General features: G+C 41.3%; 1 protein-coding gene across 8 annotated transcripts in view; it reads right to left on the bottom strand.

Annotated features, from left to right (window-relative positions):
* Invs (inversin) overlaps nucleotides 1-20,719 on the bottom strand; it is a 172,588-nt gene that overhangs the window by 56,705 nt on the left and 95,164 nt on the right. For all 8 annotated transcript variants that reach the window (XM_042271159.2, XM_042271163.2, XM_076564184.1 and 5 more), the window contains 2 exons: nucleotides 8,852-9,025; nucleotides 2,621-2,788 (listed from right to left, as the gene is read on the bottom strand). In XM_042271159.2, coding sequence (XP_042127093.2) covers nucleotides 2,621-2,788; nucleotides 8,852-9,025 — 342 coding nt within the window. The remainder of the gene's footprint in view (nucleotides 1-2,620; nucleotides 2,789-8,851; nucleotides 9,026-20,719) is intronic.

The raw sequence follows: 20,719 nt of genomic DNA, 5'->3' as shown, positions 1-20,719 counted from the left end.
CTGAGTTCAATTCCCAGTAACCACATAGTGGCTCACAACCATCTGTAATGACAACTGGTGCCCTATTCTGGCCTGCAGGATTACATGCAGGCAGAACACAGTATATGCAATAAATAAATCTTAAAAAAAAAGAACAAATTATAAAGACGTTCTTAATTAAAACACATTTTGGACTGGAGTTGAGGCTCAGTTGGTAGAGTGCTTGCCCAGTGTGTACACACCCTGCACCCTGCACCCTGCACCCTGCGCGTGATGGCCAGCACTGTATAAACTAGGTGTTGGTGGCAAAGGGCTGTAATCCCAGCACTTGGGAGGTAGAGGCAGGAGGGTCAGAAGCTCAAGGTCATCCTCAACTATAAAAAGAGTTTGATGTCAACCTTAGCTACACAAGACTCTGTCATAGAACGAAAAGAAAACAACAGTTTATCATCAATATTTCTATAAAAAGAAAAGTTGTAAGAACTATATATCAGGAACTAAGAGGACTGATAAGGAAAATTCGAGATTAAGGGGGTGGGGTGGGAAATGAGGCTAGGAGATGGCTCAGTGAGTCGAGTGCTTGTCACTTGTGGAACCAGCCTGAGAGAGAAGTGTGTTTCAGTCAACAAAGCTGAACGGAGTTGGAGATCTCAAGAGCACTTCCACATCAGACATGGAGATGCAGTTCCGACTTTGCCCTGTTGGTGTTTGGTCTTGCCTTGTCCAGTATTTCCTCACTATGCTCCCTTCCCTCCCTTTTGGAATGGTAATGTACAATCTGTGCCACTCTATGTTGGAAGAGTGTGATCTGTTTTTTGATTTTGATTTTACAGGGGGTTACATTAAGGGATTGCCATGAGTTTCAGAAGAGACTTTGGACTTTTAACCAGTGTTGAGGCTGTTATAGACTATGGGGACTTAAGAAGCTGGACTGAATGCAGTTTTGCATTATGATATGGCTACAAGCCTATGGGGATCAGGGAGTGGAATGTGGTGGTTTGAATATGAATGACCCCCATAGGCTCATAGATCTGAATGCTTGGTAATCAAGGAGTGGCATTTTTAGGAGGTGTGGCCTTGAAGGAAGTGTACCACTGGAGGTATGATTTGAGGTTTCAAAATGCTTAAACCAGGCAGGCTCAGTGACTCTCTCTGTTTGCTGCCTGCAGATCTGGATGTAGAACTCTCAGCTACTCCCCAGCACCATGTCTGCCGGCACGCCGCCTTGCTCCCTGCCATGCTCCGTGCTATGCTGGTAATGGACTAATAAACCTCTGAAACTGTAAGGAAGCCCCGATTTAATGATTTCCTTTATAAGAGTTTTCTGGGGCTGGAGAGATGGCTCAGTGGTTAAGAGCATCATCTACTGTTCCAGAGGATCCAAGTTCAATCCCCAGCACCTACATAGCAGCTTACAACTGTCTCTAATTCTAGTTCCAGGGGACCTGACACCATGGCAAAACACCAATACACATAAAATAAAGTTAAATTAAAAAAAAAAAAGAATGGTCATGTTCATGGTGTCTCTTCACACCAATAGAACACTGACTAAGACATCAGAGAAACCTGAGTACCGAGTTTGGATCCCCAGAATCCACATAAAAGTTGGGTATGTATGGCAGCCTGCGTTTAATCCCAGAGCATGGGAAGCAGAGACAGGGAATCCCTGGAGCAAACTGGCTAGCTAGATTAGCCCAAACAGTGAGCTCGGGCTCCCACAAGAGACCCTGCCTCAGTCAATGAAGTGGAAAACGATGGAGGAAGACACCCAACATCAACACCTGGCCTCTATACACAGATACACATGAACATGTACCCTCACACCCATATTGACACACTTATCAATACATGCATGCATATCACACACACACACACACACACACAGAAATGCAGAGAAAGAAATCAGTGAATATGTGCAGTAAACATTATATACACAAGAGAAGAATACTTTTTAAAGTCTAATTTGTCTATTAAAAGTCAACAGGTGACTGGGGAAGTGTTTCAGTTAATAAAGGACCCAATGTCAATCCCCAGCACCCCTGTAAAAGGCCAAGCTCAGCTGTGAGTGCTTGTAAGCCCAGCATTGGGGACAGAGACACTGGGTCCTGAGAGCTTGCTGGCCAGCCAGCTTAGCTGAAGCTGTGAGCTTCAGGCTCGGTGAGGCATCCTGTCTCAAGGTTATAGGCAGAGAGTGCTACAGGAAGATCCCCAATGTCCTGTTCTGGTGTTGGTATAGATGGCCATTGGTGTGTATACTTGAATACTAATGTGCATTCATCACACACATAAACACTCCCCACTTCACATAATACACACACACACACAACACCATACATATACACACTCACATGCATACACACTCATACACCAAAATGAAAAATTAAAGGATTAAAAATAAGTACAAAACAAAGCAGGGAATAAGAAATAGGAACTCTGGAAGTGGTTGGTGGTGGAGGAGTAGGTCACAGGGAACCTCAGTGTGGAGTAACAGTTACCATTAGGCTTTGTCTCTTGGGGAATGACTCCACATGTTGGTATTCTTGCTTCATAATTACCTGTCTCTCACATTTATGTTTTTGTACCTATCAGATTATTTTTTCCTAAAAAGGGCTTTTGGGGTCTAGTGCAGCATTCTACTTACCAGGATACATCTCACTGTGTGCACAGCGCTTGGGTCTTTATGGTTGGCTGCCCAGTGGAGTGGGATCTTGCCTTCTATGTCGGGAATCCCGATGTTGGAGTCATGCTTGATGAGCAGCTTTGCATGCTCTGGGTTGTTGTAGTAGGCACTCCAATGCAAAGCTGTTTGCTGCAAGGTAGAGAGGTACTCAAAAGACAAGCCCAGCATCTTACTCTTCTAGAACATCTACTATGTAACTTATTTAAGGGCCATCAGGACACTCTCTCAGAGCCTTCCCAGCCTACTATCAACAGCACCCCCTCTTTATCATATTCCAGCCCACAACTACAACAGAAGCCCCCCCCCACTTTACCAGGGTCATACTTACCAGGGTACCCAGAACCCCAGGTAAGACTCACACCTGCAGACCACCAACATGCCCTCAGAATCTCCCAGCTTATCCCCAACAGCCCTCCTCTCCTCATCACCATATCCAGCACACAACTCCAAAGGAAGCACCCTGCTCCACCAGAAGCCAGAACTCCATCCCCCAACTCAGTTAGAGACCCTTTACTCAACCACAGGCCACTGAGGCCAAGAGACCAGAAAGGAAACAGAAACCAATGGAAAAAAACACCCATCCAATAGAGACAAACTCAAAAATTGGCACCTAGACCTATAATCACTTGACACCAGTGTAAGAACACAATTGTGGTGATATTTTATTTGTGCTGAAATGTGATATTTTATTTGTATGTTAATAAAGTTTGCCTGGAGATCAGAGGAAATAGTGAGCCATTTTAAGTAAACACAAAAGTCAGGCAGTGGTAGCACACACCCTAATCCAATCACTTGGCAGGAAGGGTCTCTGTGTGTTCAAGGCCACACTAGGGAACAGAGCCAAGTGTGGTGACACATGCCTTTAATCCCAGTACCAACCATAGAGACCTGGAGGTCTGTACAGACAGGCAGTGATAAGGAAGTAGCTGGGCTAAGACAGCCAATGAGGGGGCAGAATAGCAAGGTAATAAAAACCTGGGTAGACAGGAATTCGTGGTATTTGGGGAGCTGTAGAGCTGGAGAGGTAAGGTTGGTTGGTGGCTCTTACAATTTCCCTGATCCCTAAGACTTTCACCCCTATATTGGCTCCATGTTCTAAGACTGCTTAGAAATTTGACTACACATAATCAATAACAGCCAGGACAGTAAGTCACTACCAGAGCCCAGCTATAATACTACAGGAAGTCCTGAATATTCCAACACAGCTGAGGCACAAGAAAAAGACCTTAAAACCAACTTTATGAAAATGATAGAGGCCCTTAAACTGGAAATGAATAAATCCCTTAAAGAAATGAGGAAAAGACAAAAAAATAGGAGGAAATGAATAAAAGTGTTCACAATCTGAAAATGGAAATAGAAACAATAAAGAAAACACAGACTGAGGGAATCCTGGAGATGGAAAATCCACATAAGCGAATAGGAACTACAGATACAAGCATCACAGAATATAAGAGATGGAAGACAGTGTCTCAGGCATTGAAAATACGATAGAAGAAATAGATACACTGGTCAAAGAAAATGTCAAATCTAAAAAATTCCTGACACAAAACATCCAGGAAATTTGGGACACTATGAAAAAAACTAAACCTAAGAATAATAGGAATAGAGGAAGGAAAATAATACCAGCTCAAAGGCATGGGAAATATTTTTAACAAAATCACAGAAGAAAATTTTCCTAACCTAAAGAAGGACATGCCTATAAAGGTACAAGAAGCTTACAGAACACCAAATAGACTGGACCAAAAAAGAAAGTCCCCTCACCACATAATAATCAAAACACTAAATATACAGAACAAAGAAAGAATATTAAAAGCTGCAAGGAAAAAAGAGCAAGTAACATATAAAGGCAAACCTATTAGAGTTACACCCAACTTGTCAACAGAAACTTTAAAAGCCAGAAGGGCCTGGACAGGTGTCCTGCAGACTCTAAGAGACCACAGATGCCAGGCCCGCCGACTACTATACACAGCACAACTTCCAATCACATAGATAGAGAAAAAATATTCCATGATAGAGTTAAATTTAAACAATATCTATCTACAAATCCAGTCCTACAAAAGGTGCTAGAAGGAAAACTCTAACCCAAGGAGGTTTACACCCATGAAAAGGTAGTTGACACCCATGAAAATGGAGAAAATAAATAATCACATCCCAGCAACAACAACAAAATAACAGTAATTAACAATCAATGGTCATTAATACCTCTCAATGTCAATGGACTCAATCCCCCAATAAAAAAGACACATTCTAACAGAATGGATGCAAAAACAGGATCCATGTTTCTGTGGCATATAAAAGTCACACTTCAGCATCAAAAATAGACACTATCTGAGAGTAAAGGGTTGGAAAAAGATTTTCCAAGCAAATGGACCTAAGAAACAAACTGGTGTAGCCATTCTAATATCTAACAGAACAGACTTAAAACAAAAATTAATCAGAAGAGACAGGGAAGGACACTTCATACTCATCAAAGGAAAGACCCACCAAGATATCTTTTAATTCTGAACATCTATGCCCCAAACAAAGGGCACCCACGTTTGTAAAGGAAACACTACTAAAGCTTAAATCACACATCAACCCTCACATCTTGATACTGGGACACTTCAATACCCAACTCACAATAGACAGGTCATCCAAACAAAAACCAGAGAAATACTGGAGCTAACAGATGTTATGAGCCAAATTGACCTAACAGGTATTTACAGAACATTTCACCCAAACACAAAATGACATATCTTCTTCTCAGCACCTCATGGAACATTTTCCAGAATTGAGCACACACTTAGTCACAAAGCAAGTCTCAACGAATACAATAAAATTGAAATATCCTTCTGTATCCTATCAGCTCACCACAGATTAAATCTGGATTTCAACAACAATAGAAACAACAGAATGCCTGTAAACTTATGGAAACTGAACAGCTTTCTACTAAATGACTGCTTGGACAAGGCAGAAACAGAGAAATTAAAGACTCCCTAGGATTCAATGAAAACAAATGCACAACATACCCAAACTTACGGGACACAATGAAAATGGTGCTAAGAGGAAAGTTCATAGCACTAAGTGCCTACATAAAGAAATCAGAAAGTTCTCATGTTGGTAACTTAGCACCACACCTGAAAGTTCTAGAACAAAAGGAAGCAAGCTCACCCAAGAGGAGTAGATAGCAGGAAATAATCAAACTGAGGGTTGAAATCAATAAAATAAACACTAGAGAACAATATAAAGAATCAATGAAACAAAGAGTTGGTTCTTTGAGAAAATCAACCAGATAGATAAACCCACATCCAAACTAACTAAAAGATGGAGAGAGAATATCCAAATTAACAAAATCAGAAACAAAAGAGGGACATAACAGCAGACACCGAGGAAATCCAAAGAATCATTAGGTCATACTTCAAAAAACCTGTACTACACAAAATTGGAAAATCTAAAGAAAATGGGTAATTTTCTTGATAGATACCACTTACCAAAGTTAAATCAACATCAGATGAACGATTTTAAGTAGGCCTATACTCCCCCACACCCCCCCTCCCCCGTGAAATAAAGCAGTCATTAAAAGTCTTCCACCAAAAAAGCCCAGGTCCAGACAGTTTTGATGTTTATCAAAGAGCCTGCCACAGGCAACTCATAGATCTGGAATTCTTCAGCATATCAAATTTAAATTTAAGAATAATTTTACATACTAAGAGCTAAATGTAGCTACTGACACTTTTAAAACTATATATGCATTTTCTTTATTTGAAATAAAAGTTTAAAGTGGTAATTCTGAAGGCAGTAAAGTTGCTTGAAAACCACTTTTGCCATTGCCATTAACATGGCTCCTACGGGGAGCGTCACCATGGAAAAACAGAGATGCTCAGATACACATCAGAGCCTCACTGTCACTCAGCAATCCACCTGAACCTGGGTAATTTACCGGGTAGGAACCAAGCTCATCTGCCATGAAAATTAAAAAAACTGTCATCCATGGTATTCACTCAAAGTGCACTTATAGGTCTTTATTATATTATGAAGTCATTATTAATACATTATTTTCTAAAAGATTCATTTTACATTTATTTACTTTGTGACCTCCTCTAGGAGGTCACAGTAGAGTGTTGGATCCCTTGGAGCTAGAATTACAGGCTGCTGTGAGCTGTCTGGTGTGGGTGCTCGGAACAGAGCTCTGACCCTTGGTTAAGAATAGTGAGTGCTCTTAACTACTGAGCCATCTCTCCAGCCCAACTCATTGTTATTTTTAGTAATGACTGAAGATCACAGAAAAATCATACTTAATAGCAATCATTAATTGACTACTCCTACCTTTTTAATAAATAGTGATGACATCTGTAATTCCTTCCTTTTCCTAGGTTATGATAATTCAGGTTATATGTAGTCAAAAATAATATAAGCCTTTAGCCCAAGAGTAAATAAATGGTTTCTACTTATATTTTGTACATTTTTGTTTCTTATTTTTCTATTTATTTTGCTGTGGTACAATAACCACAGAATAAAATTGATCACTTAGCAAAATGCTATCACTCAGACACTCTGAGTGGGAAAATATTAATACATGGTTGCAAAGTAAAAGTTGATTTTCCAACTGCCTACTAAAGAAAAATTGAACATACATAGAGAATAGTAAGAGGGTAAATAAGGCCCGAGAAGGGCTAGAGAGATGGCTCAGCAGTTAGAATAGCTGCTCCCCTGCAGAGGACCAGGCTTCAGTCCCCAGCACCCACATCAGGTGGGGCACAATGACACTTGCTTGTCTCCAGAGGCACCTGCATTCACATGGTAAATGTAAGCTCTCTCTCTCTCTCTCTCTCTCTCTCTCTCTCTCTCTCTCTCTCTCTCTCTCTCTCTCCCTCCCTCCCTCCCTCCCTCCCTCTCTCTCTCTCTCTCTCTCTCTCTCTCTCTCTCTCCCTCCCTCCTCTCTCCCTCTCCCTCTCCCTCTCCCTCTCCCTCTCCCTCTCCCTCTCCCTCTCCCTCTCCCTCTCCCTCTCCCTCTCCCTCTCCCTCTCTCTCTCTCTCTCTCTCTCTCTCTCTCTCTCTCTCTCTCACACACACACACACACACACATTTAGGAAATCATTAAAAACTAAGAGCAGTAAGAATAATTATCATCGGGATTTTAACTCCATGGGGTCATGGGTGTTAACAAGATTATGGCCTGGCCCATGGTGAAAGAAAAGGATTACTGCTTGTGTCTAACAAATGACCACAAATTTTTTCCTGTAAAGAAAGATCAGCAAAGCTATGAGTAGTGTGAGCAATCTTTTAAATTTAAGAGCAAGAAAGGTTAAAAACAATTCCTAGCAAGAAGTGAGAGGGCAGACGTCAGAACTGAAATGCTATTAGTAACTGTTTTATGGTAAGCATTTCTGAGGAGTGTATCCTGCAGGAGGTACTGTGGTAAGCCCTGTGTCTGCATTACCTCATTTTACCTTCAGTTATCTTTTTCATGGGTTCCAAAATTATGTCATAAATGTATTAAATAGTTTCCCCAAGAACACAGAATGACTAAGTGCTGGCTTTTGGATTAGAGTCCAAGGAGGCTGCTGTTGACAGCCTAGCCATTAAAGCCATTATATACTTAGTGCACTGCATGGGCAGACGGCCACCATGAATCCAGATGCTCTATGCTTAGTCACTGCATGTGCAGACAGTCACCATGAGTCCAGGTGCTCTATGCTTAGTCACTGCATGGTCAGACAGCCGCTGTGGGTCCAGGTGCTCTATGCTTAGTCACTGCATGGTCAGACAGCCGCTGTGGGCCCAGGTGCTCTATGCTTAGTCACTGCATGGTCAGACAGCCGCTGTGGGCCCAGGTGCTCTATGCTTAGTCACTGCATGGGCAGACAGCCAGGTTGAGTCCAGGTGCCCACAGCGGCTGTCATGAGTTTCTGACAAACGTTAGAAACTCTTTTACAGTTGAACAGGCCTGGGTTTGAATTCCAGTTTAGCCACTTGGATCTTGGGCAGACTCTAATCCTCTTAAGGTTCAGTTTCCTCACCCTCCAAAGGAGATGACACTACCTCCCATGTGGTGGCCGGCAGGTTAACGGCAGACTTGGAGATGCTGGGATGTCTGGACGTGTGGAGTCGCCCTTCCACAGGGATGGCAGCAATGCACACCTTTCCTGAAGCTTCTCATCATAAAATGGAGCATTCCCCTTTCTTTGTCTTTGACCTTGACTGTTTATTACCTTGTTTTTGTCCTGTGTATCCACCTCCCCAGGGGCCATAAACTTCAGCAGAAGGGCCAGACACTTGGGGCTCTTATGCCGGGTAGTCAGGTGCAAAGGTGTCATCTCCTCTAGATCCTTCTGCATCCAGTCTGCTCTGCGTGTAAGCAAGAGTTTCATAAAACGGTAATTTCCCTAGATGAAAACAAGAAAAGGAAAGATTAAGAAGAATTTACTTTGTTGCCAGTTTGTAAAGACCTTTGGAATGTTTTCAATATTTTAACCAACTTCATAGAGTATATTATGCAGAAAAGTTAATAAAAGGAAAAACATGATAACATCACTACACTACAACGGTGATTGCTTTATGCTTTCCTGTTTCTTTTGATCACTTTTGAACACACATGTACCTTACACAGTGGCTGGCCAACACTTACTGGGTGACGTAACAAGTTTTACTTAGCCAGACTGTTATGCTAGGTGTTTAGATGTTAGTCTATTATTGCTGGGCATAGAGACACTAAAGTGTTAAATATCTGTTATAGAAAATGCTTCAATACATACTGTTTTGTACTCAAGTTTTCTCCTTTATCACAAAAGTAAATTACCAAGAGCCAGATTTGGGGGCTAAGTTTGTACATTTTATGGTTTGTGTATATTTTCCAAGTTACTATCCAGTAGAATCAATATGTATGTTATTGATTGGTTGCTCCATAGTGTACATTAGACTTGATAACACATACTCTTTATATGTCATCCCCTCACAGATGATAAGTGTCAGGAGGCAAGGTTGTGCTTCATTGGCTACTTCATTGGCTACTGTGCCCAGTATAATCCCTGGTACAAACCAAGTACTCGATAAACGTTAAGTAAATTATATGATGGACCAAGCATGAAGAAATGAAATACCCCCTGTATTTTTGTTTTCACTTAAAAATTCTTTTTTACAGCTGCTATGTGAGATCAGATCAGTGACGAGTTTTAATTCTCAAATAACCAGTATTTGGCTCTTCTTGCTTTTTAAAGCTTCACTGATTCCAGCTTTTTTAACAGTGCACAAGACTTGCCTGGCTTCGATTTTATTGTATTTTACTTCTCAGCTCTGAGAAAGAAGACATGAAAAGTTCCTCAAGAGGGCGCCCCGCTCTAAGCTCCCTCAAGAGGGCGCCCCGCTCTAAGTTCCCTCAAGAGGGCGCCCTGCTCTAAGCTTCCTCAAGAGGGCGCCCCACTCTAAGCTTCCTCAAGAGGGCGCCCCTCTCTAAATTTCCTGTCATCTTTTCTTTTAAGGAAAAAAAAAGTGCTCAGTTAGAGAAAAAAAATCAGTATGACACTTCATACCAAAAAATAAGGTTTGACCTTTCCAAGCATAACATTTCAAATATTACAGAATAATTCATTATGACCTTTTAGAGATACTCAATCAGACAGCCATTACGTTGTGGAATCAGAAAATAGGAAGTAGAAGGAAAGTTGATAGCAGTGACCACTAGGCACATACAAAGTTCCTGGTATATTTATGTTTCCTGCTATTCTTGGGATGCAAACTTCACTACTCACATGGTATATACCAGTAACAGCTGGTCCTTCCTTCATTCAACAAACATTTGTTAAGCCTTGCTATGAAGCAGGCAGTTAGGACAGAGCTTTTTTTTTTTTTTTTGGTTTTTCGACACAGGGTTTCTCTGTGTAGCTTTGCGCCTTTCCTGGAACTCACTCTGTAGCCCAGGCTGACCTCGAACTCACAGAGATCCGCCTGCCTCTGCCTCCCAAGTGCTGGGATTAAAGGCGTGTGGCACCACCGCCCGGCTAGGACAGGGCTTTTGACATAAATCTTCTTATGGTGCCACACTAACGTATGGAAGAAAATGTCTACAGATGAAAAAGCCCCTGCATCTCACGTGTAAAACAGTCAACAACAGTGTACAGAATTATTACACATGGGAAACGAGGCAGATAACGTCTGAAGAAGACTTGAAACACTACACTACGTGGGTGCCTAGCAAATGTTTGCTAGGATTATGAACGGTTTTCCAGAGACTAGGTTTCTCATCAAACCTGGACCCTCTCAGGACTAACCTGGCCAACAGTACAAACGCTGAGGTGGGGTGACGGATAGCGGTGACCAAGGGTGGCACGCAGGAAGGTTTGACCGTCGTTATTTACAGTGCAGCTGGTGACTGAGGAGAGAACCAAGAGCGAAGACAGCCGGAGTGGTAGAGATAACGGCTTCTGGTTTTCTCACACTGAGGAACACGTCTATGGTCTCTCTCCAGACCACAGCACGGCCAAGGGGGAGCTGACTGGTGCTCCGGGAAGGGGTCGGCTCTGTGAACAGGCGAGTTTCTATCGCTAGTTCTGGAAGACAGAGTCCTGTCCGGTGTTCTAATGACAGCTGGAGCTGGACGTACTGTAATTTACTTGGTCCAATGTTAACCTCCTGGGTTTCATAAGCAAGCATTTATTAAATGCCAATTAGGGCCACAGAACTTTGAGAACGACGCTGAGAAGGGCTGGGCGTGTGGTTCAGTGTGGAGCGCACACACAAGAACAGGGGTTTAACTCTCAGCAGAGAAGGGAAAGTCAATTCCTTCTGAATGTGTGTCTGCGTGTGTTATATATGTGTGGGTACAGATTTGTGTACATGTACACATGCATTTTTAGGTGCCTACGCATACACACGTGTATGCATGTGTGTAAAAACTATCACTGTTTTAGAAGCACGCATATAGTTATTTAATCTGAGTAAAAATGATATGAAGATTTTTGAGTAAATTACTTTGATATTTTGCATTTAAATTTTTGTTTTAAGAAAATAAAAGATAACCGGGATTGGGAATATGATCAGTTGCCAAAGTGCCCTGCAAGTATGAGAACTTGAGTTTGATCTCCAGGACCCACAAAACCCAAAGCTGACTGTGGAGACACACTCCTGTGATCCCGGCATGGGGAGGTGGAGACAGGAGGACCCTGGGGCTTGCTGGCTGGCGGTCTAGATGAATGAACCAGCTGAGCTCCTGCCTTAGTGAGAGACTGTTTCAAAAATGGAGGTGGAAAGTGATTCAGAAAGACACCTGATACTGACCTCTGGCGTCTGCATGCATGTACACACATGGACATGCACACCTCTGTACACCTATGCATACCACAAATATGTACATACATATACACCTCCCCCCCCACAGAATAAAACATAACAATTACAGGTAATGCTATTTGCGTGTTCAACTCCTTCTCTCCCTCTTTGGACTGACTAGGGTGTTTCTCAATTAATTTTTTTATATTTTATTCATACAAACATGTATATTCATAAACTGGAAGGTGCTATCTTTATAGAAATGGTTCTATTTGAGTCACTGGCCATCTCTGACTCAAAGAAATGTATTTAAAGGTTTCTCCAGGTTGCTCTGGTTCATACATTTTCACTAGAGAAGTATTCTGTTATAGGAATGTGTATTCATTCCCTTTAGAGGAATACTTAGCACATTTCTCACTTTTTACAATCAGTGCTATAATGAATTGTTTTGTTCATATCTCCTGGTAAGTGTATAAGAATCTCTGGGCTCTCTCGAAGAGCAGTTCCAATTTGCATTCCCAGCAGAAACATGACAATTCTTGTTTCTCTACAACCTTTTCCCATTTGCTTTTGTCAATGTGTTGACTCTGGCCAATCTCATTGGTACACAGTGCTACTTTGATCATAAATTTGATCTGCTCTTCTTAGCTGAGTGGAATATTTTGTTGGTTATTTGTTTCTTCTTTTGCAGATAGCCTTTTTGTGTTGCTTGTTAATTTGAGAACTCAGCTATTTGTCTTTCTTGCTGGAATATTTTTACACACTCTGGGTACCATTCTTTTCCTTCCCTTAGGCTCCTTCACGAAGAATGAGCTAATACTCAGAATGGTATTACCGCCTTTGCCCTTTATCTTTTATTTATTCCTTTGTATTCATTCAATTTGTTCTTTGCAACTTTATACACATATTTAATACATCATGTCTACTTTCTTTCCTCTCTTCTATTATCTGTCAATCCTCACTCCTCCCCACAGGTCTTCTTCCCACATTCATGCCTTTTTGTTTTGTTTTCTGACTCAGTGATTTTAACCAGGATCATCTGTGTGGCCACTAGTTTGGAAGTATCGTGGTACCAATCTGAACCCTAAATATTAATGTGTACACCTATAGGTAAACGGCACTCTCAACCTTAATCACAGAAGTCTTTCCTTGCAGTGAACTGTGAAGAATGCAGACTCATGAAAGTTCAAGATATTCAGAATAAATGGTGGTTGAGTGTGGTCTACACAGGACATTTACATGTCCTCTCTACAGCCTGGAGAGTATTGGAGAAGAGAGAGCAGAAAGAGTGTAGGAGCCAGAAGACAGGAAGAAGGGCGGGGACACTAATTCCAGGCACGGCACAGTTATTGCAAACGCTCTCATAGCGGCTGTGGCAGGCTGCAGTGGGTCAGGGAGGGCTCCCGGCCCTACTTCTCCCTACCCAACTACTGGCAATTGATGGGCTGAGGACAGTCCTTGCCTTCAGTTGTGAATCAAATGGTATTGGCTTTTCTTCAACACTGAGTTTATTCATGTGTTTTGTTGTTTTTGTTTACAAGTAGATTATTACTGCTACAATTATTACTATTCTTAATGACTACTACTGCTATTGAGACAGAGTCTTTACAATTTAGTCCTGACAGACCGAAAGTCACTATGTAGAGCAGACTGGCTCAAGTGTGTGGTTATCCTGTTGTCTCAGCTTCCCAAGAGTGCCAGGATCACAGGCATGCAATCTGTGTACAAGTCCTAGCTTTAAGTAGATTTGAAGGCAGCTTCTTTGTACTGTTCTTCATCGCTTGTTTTCTTCCTCCACTCCCCATCTGCTTGGCTTCCACCGAACTCCTAGTCTAGGCTAAGAAACCGTGGTGGCATTCTTTTGGAGTATTGTCTCCTATGTTGTTAGGGACACCATAGTGACAGTCATTCAGCTAATAGGCAGCTTTCTAGTCTGAAGGTTGGCCTTTGTCCTGTTCTTGCCAGTTCTCCAAGCATCATTCTTCAGTGCTATAGACCAATCTTCGAACATCCTGGTGTATTCTTTGCTTTAATAAAAATACAAAGGCCTTTCAATCACTCAGTGGGAACAAGGAGTCTTTTCTTGAGCAAGATGTGGCTAAAATCATATTTTTCATGACCTCCATCTGGTGACAGTTAAGTGTTTTGCCACTAACTTCTCACAACATTCAGGACCCTCACTGCACATGTCCTTCCACAAGGCTGCCATGTTCTCTTTACTGGGCCATGAGTACCTTGGCCATTTGCCTTCTCCTCAGTTGAAGCAAAGCAATGAAGATTCTGCCACACTTAGAAATACTAAAAAGGCAAATGTCTTCCCAAAAAACATAGTTTGGTACCTATACATTTCTTCCCATTGACCTCTGGGTTTTTGTTCTCTCTGCATGGTCCCAGAACTCCTATTCCCCCATTGAACTTGAGGAGAAAAGAGCTGTTCACTGACATACACAAATGTTCATATTTTGGTCCATTTATAGGTTTGCATATAATTTTCCCTGGAAATATTATAACTATATTTATAATAGCAAATATAAATGTAGAGAAAGCATTCTGTCATATTTCATTCTAAATGTTAACAACATTAGATAAAGATACATTATTTTACATTGAAATAGAAATAACAGAAACATTTGTTATTAATTATAATGATGTCTTTATAATTACGTATTTATAAACACTCAAGGCATTTGCCATATTAAATTTGAAAAAGAAACACTATCCCTAGGAAGTATATAGGTCACAATTTTTAGTAATCAGTGAAGCTTTTCTACAATGACTGCACATGCAAATGAGCTTTGGCAGTACCATAGTCATGTTTGGAGAGGGTGTATGCCCTGATCTTGGGTGTTGTGTAGGATCAGATGCAAAGCTTTGATCCTGGCTTATTGGGATCACTTCTCAGAGCTAAGCTTGCAGTGAGCAATCTTAAAATATGAGATACTATCACCACTAGGACAAAGAGAAGGCTCGCTTCATGCATTCTAAAGGCTGCAGAGTTTCAAAGTACAGCATTCCCTGGATGTCTGCAAACTCCACTGTGTTCACTTGTGTCATCTGCATCGCCTCTGTGGTGCATGGAAACGAGGGAAATGATGCAAACAAGCCCGTGTGCATGCTATTTGCTATGCCGTCAGGAGAAAAGCTTTTTATTTCTTAGGGAATCTTGTGTCTTCTCACAGTATCCCCAGTGAACATGCTACCTTGCAAGAAGAGTAAAAATAAATCCCAGAACAGACAAGGCAGTAAGAGTTTTAATTGCTGATATAGTTTACTTGAAAAACAAAGAAAGGACCCTGCACTCTCCTCAGGATCAGGAATAGGATGTTTCCCTGGCATTATGTCCAAGTACTGAGTAAGGGGGTGTGAAAGGACTCTATTAGCCTATCTGTTAATGAATGTGAAGGGTGAGAAACAGGATTAAGGCAAGATGTCCAAACAGGGCTTCACCTTCTTCTCTGGGCAGGGAGAAGGACGGAGTTAGAATGATACAGCAGTGGGATGAAAGGTATGTGTTTGCGGCTGCTAAGCCAGAGTCCCCAGAGCAGAAATAAGAGGTGAGAGGAATGAGAAACTTTCTATTCGGTAGAGAATTTTAGATGGAAACACTGGGTGTTCATTTGGTTGAGACACGTGAGCAGTTAGCTGCTGAAAGTGAATGCGAAGCATTGCCTAACAGCACCCAGTCTACTGGGATGTGAACATGAACTCTGTGGCAGCCTGGCTTGTTTAACTATGAAGACAAATACTGGACATAGCTGCTGGCCACTTTCAGAGACAAAGCTGTTAACTTCATGGTGTTTTTTTTTTTTTTTCCACAGGATTTCCCTTAAAGGCTTTGACCTATTTTAATGATGATTTGTTGGAGTCCAGCTCCGACCTGTCGAAGGGTTCTTGAGGGGAAGAGAGAAGAATGAGGAAGTATTAGATAGAAATATAGGCGGAGACGACAAGAAAGACAGAGACACAGGACAGCTTCAGGAGGGCCCTGGGTCAATACCCAGACACCTCGAGATTTATTCTAATGGGCTTTTTATACTCTGCCAAGGGGAGAGGCAAAAGACCTCCCCCTTTCAAGATCAAAGCACAAGGTACAGCCAAATGTAGACTATTCATAACATCTGGTAACTATGCCCCTGGCCAAATCATCTCATTATGCAGCCCTGCTGGGTAAAGCAAGCTCAGATTCTCTGACCTTGAGTAAGGTCTTACTAGGGAGCCTCTATGGGCCCTCACAATGATTTGATTCAGTCAAAGACTGATGCTATCCATTGAGAGAGGCAGTAATTGCCTAACCACAAGGAAAACTCTGGAAAGCTAACTGGCTAGAAAGGCTATTTAGACCAGCATGCTGAGATGAAAACTACCACTCTCACTTCAGGCAGCAAGGGCTGGTCATACTTTCACTAGTTCTTGGCCTGTTGTCAATGCTATGGTGTTAAGATCTGCCATGTGGAAGACTATAGATGTTAGATTAAATACACTCTCCTCTGGTGCTGCAAACTATGGGAACACATTGTTGCTCACAATCAGAGAGCCTGTATAGTTTGTGTTGATGTATACAATAAGGGCCTGCTCTCTAAGAAGAGCAACTGGAATCAACCTGATGAACAAGTTTAGATCACCCAGGCCATTAGTCTTTTGCCATTTGGATCTATCATTGCACTAGATATGGGGATGAATCCATCATTGTAGATTGGGCACAAAGTAAAATGTAAGTATGTGATGTAGAAGATATCACTATATATGGGACTTGTGTCTGTCTCTTCTCAAGTTGGCCTGTTTCTTTCATGGTGAAGAAGGCCAAGTTAACGGAGCACTGCATCTGCCTATTCTTGGCAATGATTTATGAAATCTGCTCTTGGACCCATCTTCCATCTTACCACTGTAGACACATCTCAGATTACAATGTTACTGTTTCAGTAACTTGTCCTACTTTAGCCACAAGAAGTCCTTGATTCCAAATTGTTTCATGTTTGGGTTTTAAGACCACCTGTGGTCTGACCATGGTATATCATTTTTCAGGAAGGCCATCCAGCAATGGACCAACAGTTAGGGGGCATTTGATGGACACTTCCTTTTCCACACCATCATCAGCTATATGGGATTATTGAGAGCTGTGACAGTTGAAAATCAATTAAAAAATACCTCTAGTATTATCTCTTGCTTGCTTCTTGCCTATAACTCAAATATGGCTACTGAATGTGTCCTCTTTTAGTGAGTTCCTTTCTTGTGGGCGATGATTAAAAACAAGCATGGTTTGGGGATTATATATGCCTATTAAAAAAAAAACCTGTCATTCTATTCTGTCCATTAACAATTAAGGTGTTTTCTCTTCCCTAAAAGCCACATCAGGCTGGTTTTGACTGACATATCCTTAATGGTACCTTGGCCAAAAAGGGTACTAGAGATTCAAAATGTATTCTGGCTTATTAACCTGGATCAATTTGTTCAAGTAATATGGTTCTAGATTTTAAAAAATCCATGATGACCACAGTATTGAATGCCATGTGCACTGATCTTCTCATAGCAGCCCAAATTATCACAGTAAATTTGTTTCACAGACACACATCCTTCTAGATGGAAGGTACATGCAAGGGTGGTTAGAAAAGAAGGTGAAGTAATATCTATTAGGATGGGACTCATGGGCTGGTGAGATGGCTCAGTGGATTAAAGACACTTGATTGCAAGCCTGATGACCTGAATTCAGTCCCTGGAACTCACATGATGGGAGAAGAAAACCAATTCTTTCAAGATGTCTTCTGACCTGCCACAGCATAGGTATGAAGGTCAAGGAATAACTTGTGAGAGTTGGCTGTGCTGTGGCACTAACACATAGAAGACAAGACTCACTAGCTTTGTGACTAAAGGGGGAAGGCAACTTTGGGACTTGGGAAGGGCTTCAGACTCTGTAAGATGCAGGGGCAGGAGATCAACTAGTACTCTGTCTTTTGGATCTAGTAATGGACTCTACCACAATGAAGATGGCCTGCACATTAATCACATAGAAGTGGAGGCTAGAATGACCTACTGGGGAGTTTGCCACTCCTACCCATGTACAAAGAAACATTCCTATCAATGTTGGTAGTTCCTATTCTTCTGCTGATTGATGTCATCAGTGGGAGGTGCTCATCAATATCCAACAACATGCATCCATTTACGTGTACAGAAGCACAGGCATGGGCATGCCCCTTTTTAATCTAATGAACACAAATCCATATGCTCTCCCTGGTGCATAAGAAGCCTTAGGAAGCTGTAAGGGCCTGTGATACTGACTTGTACCTCTTACATGTTTATATATAGAACAGAGTAGGCCAGGGCAGATTCCTTAATTGGGTTTGGGGGGCTGTGATGCCAAAGTTCACCATTAAGTTCCCTTGCCTGGGTCATGACAGATGATAAACTGGCCTTAGATTTATATTCTGCATGTCTGAAGTAAGATCTGCTACCTCCTATGGTACTTACTCACACTTGACTTAGTCAGACATAGGAGTGTTAACCACTCTTTACCTAGGCAACTTCCTAGGGGAATGTTTGCAGCAAGCAGCTGGAGGGATGAGGTCATGCCTTCACACTGGTTAAAAGACAATGGAGGCCTTCTAAAGCTCAGTGTTGCTCGGCTGTGGTGGGAACTCAGTAGGCACAGCATCCATCTTGCTCTTCAACACTCCCAGGCTTCTTAGGGGCAAAGGAAGCCATTGTAAACACGGAAGCTCAGGCTTTCTGCTGTGTTGTGAATAATAAACTCCTTTGTCTGTGCTCTGGGGTCTAAGGTTTATTTTAAACATCTATGCAATAGTAAGAGACCAATTTGTTAGCTTGCATATGGGGCAAAATCAAATTTGAGACCCTTCTTACAATTCAATATTATTGTAGTATGGAGTACAGAGTATGAAGTTAAAGATATGACTAAATAGGTAGACAGTCTAGAATGATATGATAAGGAGCATAAAACCTATTTATCTAGTATTTAAAGTATTCAATTATTATTTTTAAATGAAAGTACATAAACTAGAAATATGAACCATTACATCCTATTTGAAATAAAAACATAATTTCAGTGTATACATAAATGGTTTTGTGTAATGAAAACCAGTATGTTTTTAACCTAGACTAGGAGATTACCACCAGCATACAAAACAGAGACTATAAATGCTTGTGTCCTTGGACAATCTTCCTGTCTCAGCTGATTTAAGTGTCTGCTTGTATTTTGGTTTCTTGGTCTTTAGACTGAATTTTTATAGGACAGGAAAGCAAACAGTTATAAAAATCAAGTTACAGAGAGATATGAGTTCATTGAGCCCTAAAAATGAAATTGAATCTGCATTGTTTTTTCAGAGGCAGACATGGTCTCTCCTTCCTTAAACTTCTGATGGTCAAGTACTGTGCTTTATGAAAAAGCTTTCTAATTGCTTGTGATGGTAAGTGTATCACTAGCCTGCCATCTTGAGCAAATCTTTGGAAACATTTAAAGAAGTTATTTGACAGTTCTAAGCAAAGGCTAAGAAGGATGCTTCAAAGGCAGACTCTGAGCTTTATTTGCTATTTTCCAAGTTTAAGATGCTCATCCATCTGGCAGAGCAGCCAGACTATACACCAGCCAAGAACATCTCTCGGGATTGAAGCAGATCCTGGCTCTCAAAGAGGATTTGACTGAAGGAAAAGCAACATCGTTAGCTGCTCCATGGCTGAACTCTTCTAATATTTCTCCCAATGCTTCCTCCAAGCCTTGGCTCCATCTACTAACTTGGTTTCCATAGGAATAGACAGAGCTATCAAGTGCCACATAGTCAAACAGCACAAGAAAAAATGTTACTGTAATATATACATATATATATGCCTTTCTTCTCTATGAAAGGAAACTATGGAGAGACTTTTTTATTCTGAGATGTCCTTACCCAATGCCAGGTTTTTTTCATGTGTTTTTCTGGACTATGATAGCATATTTTATTTAGATTATTAGTCTCCTCAGCAGACAGAATTTTATCTATAGACAACTAACAAAAATAAATGCTAAAAAAGTATAAAAGAATATGATGATCATTTTCATGAGGCCAATTCTATTGTGATTGTGGTGTTCCCTCATTTATTTAGAGTGACACTTTAAAATGGCATAGCCTTTTAAAATTGGTTGTATAGCTAGCATATCATGACACTTTCATAAATATGTGTCATTATACTTTGTTTTCATTTTTCCCCTCCCCAGGTCCCTGGCCCCTTCCTCCCTCCATCTCCAGCTGACATCTTTCTTTTCCACATAGCCCCTGCTCCTGTTTACCTAGTACATGTATCCTTTCACCCTCTGTATTTCCCACCTCCCTTGAGATCACCCCCTCTCCTCTCATGATCCCCTTTCTAGTTTCATAACTCTCTCTCTCTGTCATAGTTTTAAAAATGAGAGAAAACATGCAGTATCTGACTTTCTGAATTTGGCTTGTTTTGATTAGTGACTCCAAGTTGCATTCATTTTCCTACAAATGCTACAATTTCATTTTTCTTTATAACTGAATACAATTCCATTGTGTGTGTGTGTGTGTGTGTGTGTGTGTGTGTGTGTGTGATCTCTATCCATTCATCTATTGAAAGACATCTAGACCAATTCTATTTCCTGGCCATTGTGAATAATTAGCAACAGATATCCCTGTAGAAAGTTAACCAGAGTCATTTGGATACATCCCCAAGTATAGCTGGGCCATATGGTATTTCTATTTTCAGGTTATTTTATTATTTCTTTATGAGTATGTGTGTGTATGACACATGTGTGCATGTGCCTGTGGAGTCTGGTCTATGAGGTCATTGGATCCCCTGGAGCTAGAGTT

Source organism: Peromyscus maniculatus, chromosome 2 (assembly GCF_049852395.1).
Source record: "Peromyscus maniculatus bairdii isolate BWxNUB_F1_BW_parent chromosome 2, HU_Pman_BW_mat_3.1, whole genome shotgun sequence".
NCBI lineage: Eukaryota > Metazoa > Chordata > Mammalia > Rodentia > Cricetidae > Peromyscus > Peromyscus maniculatus.
Note: the sequence above shows the minus strand (reverse complement) of the source record. Positions and strands in the feature narration are given on the sequence as shown.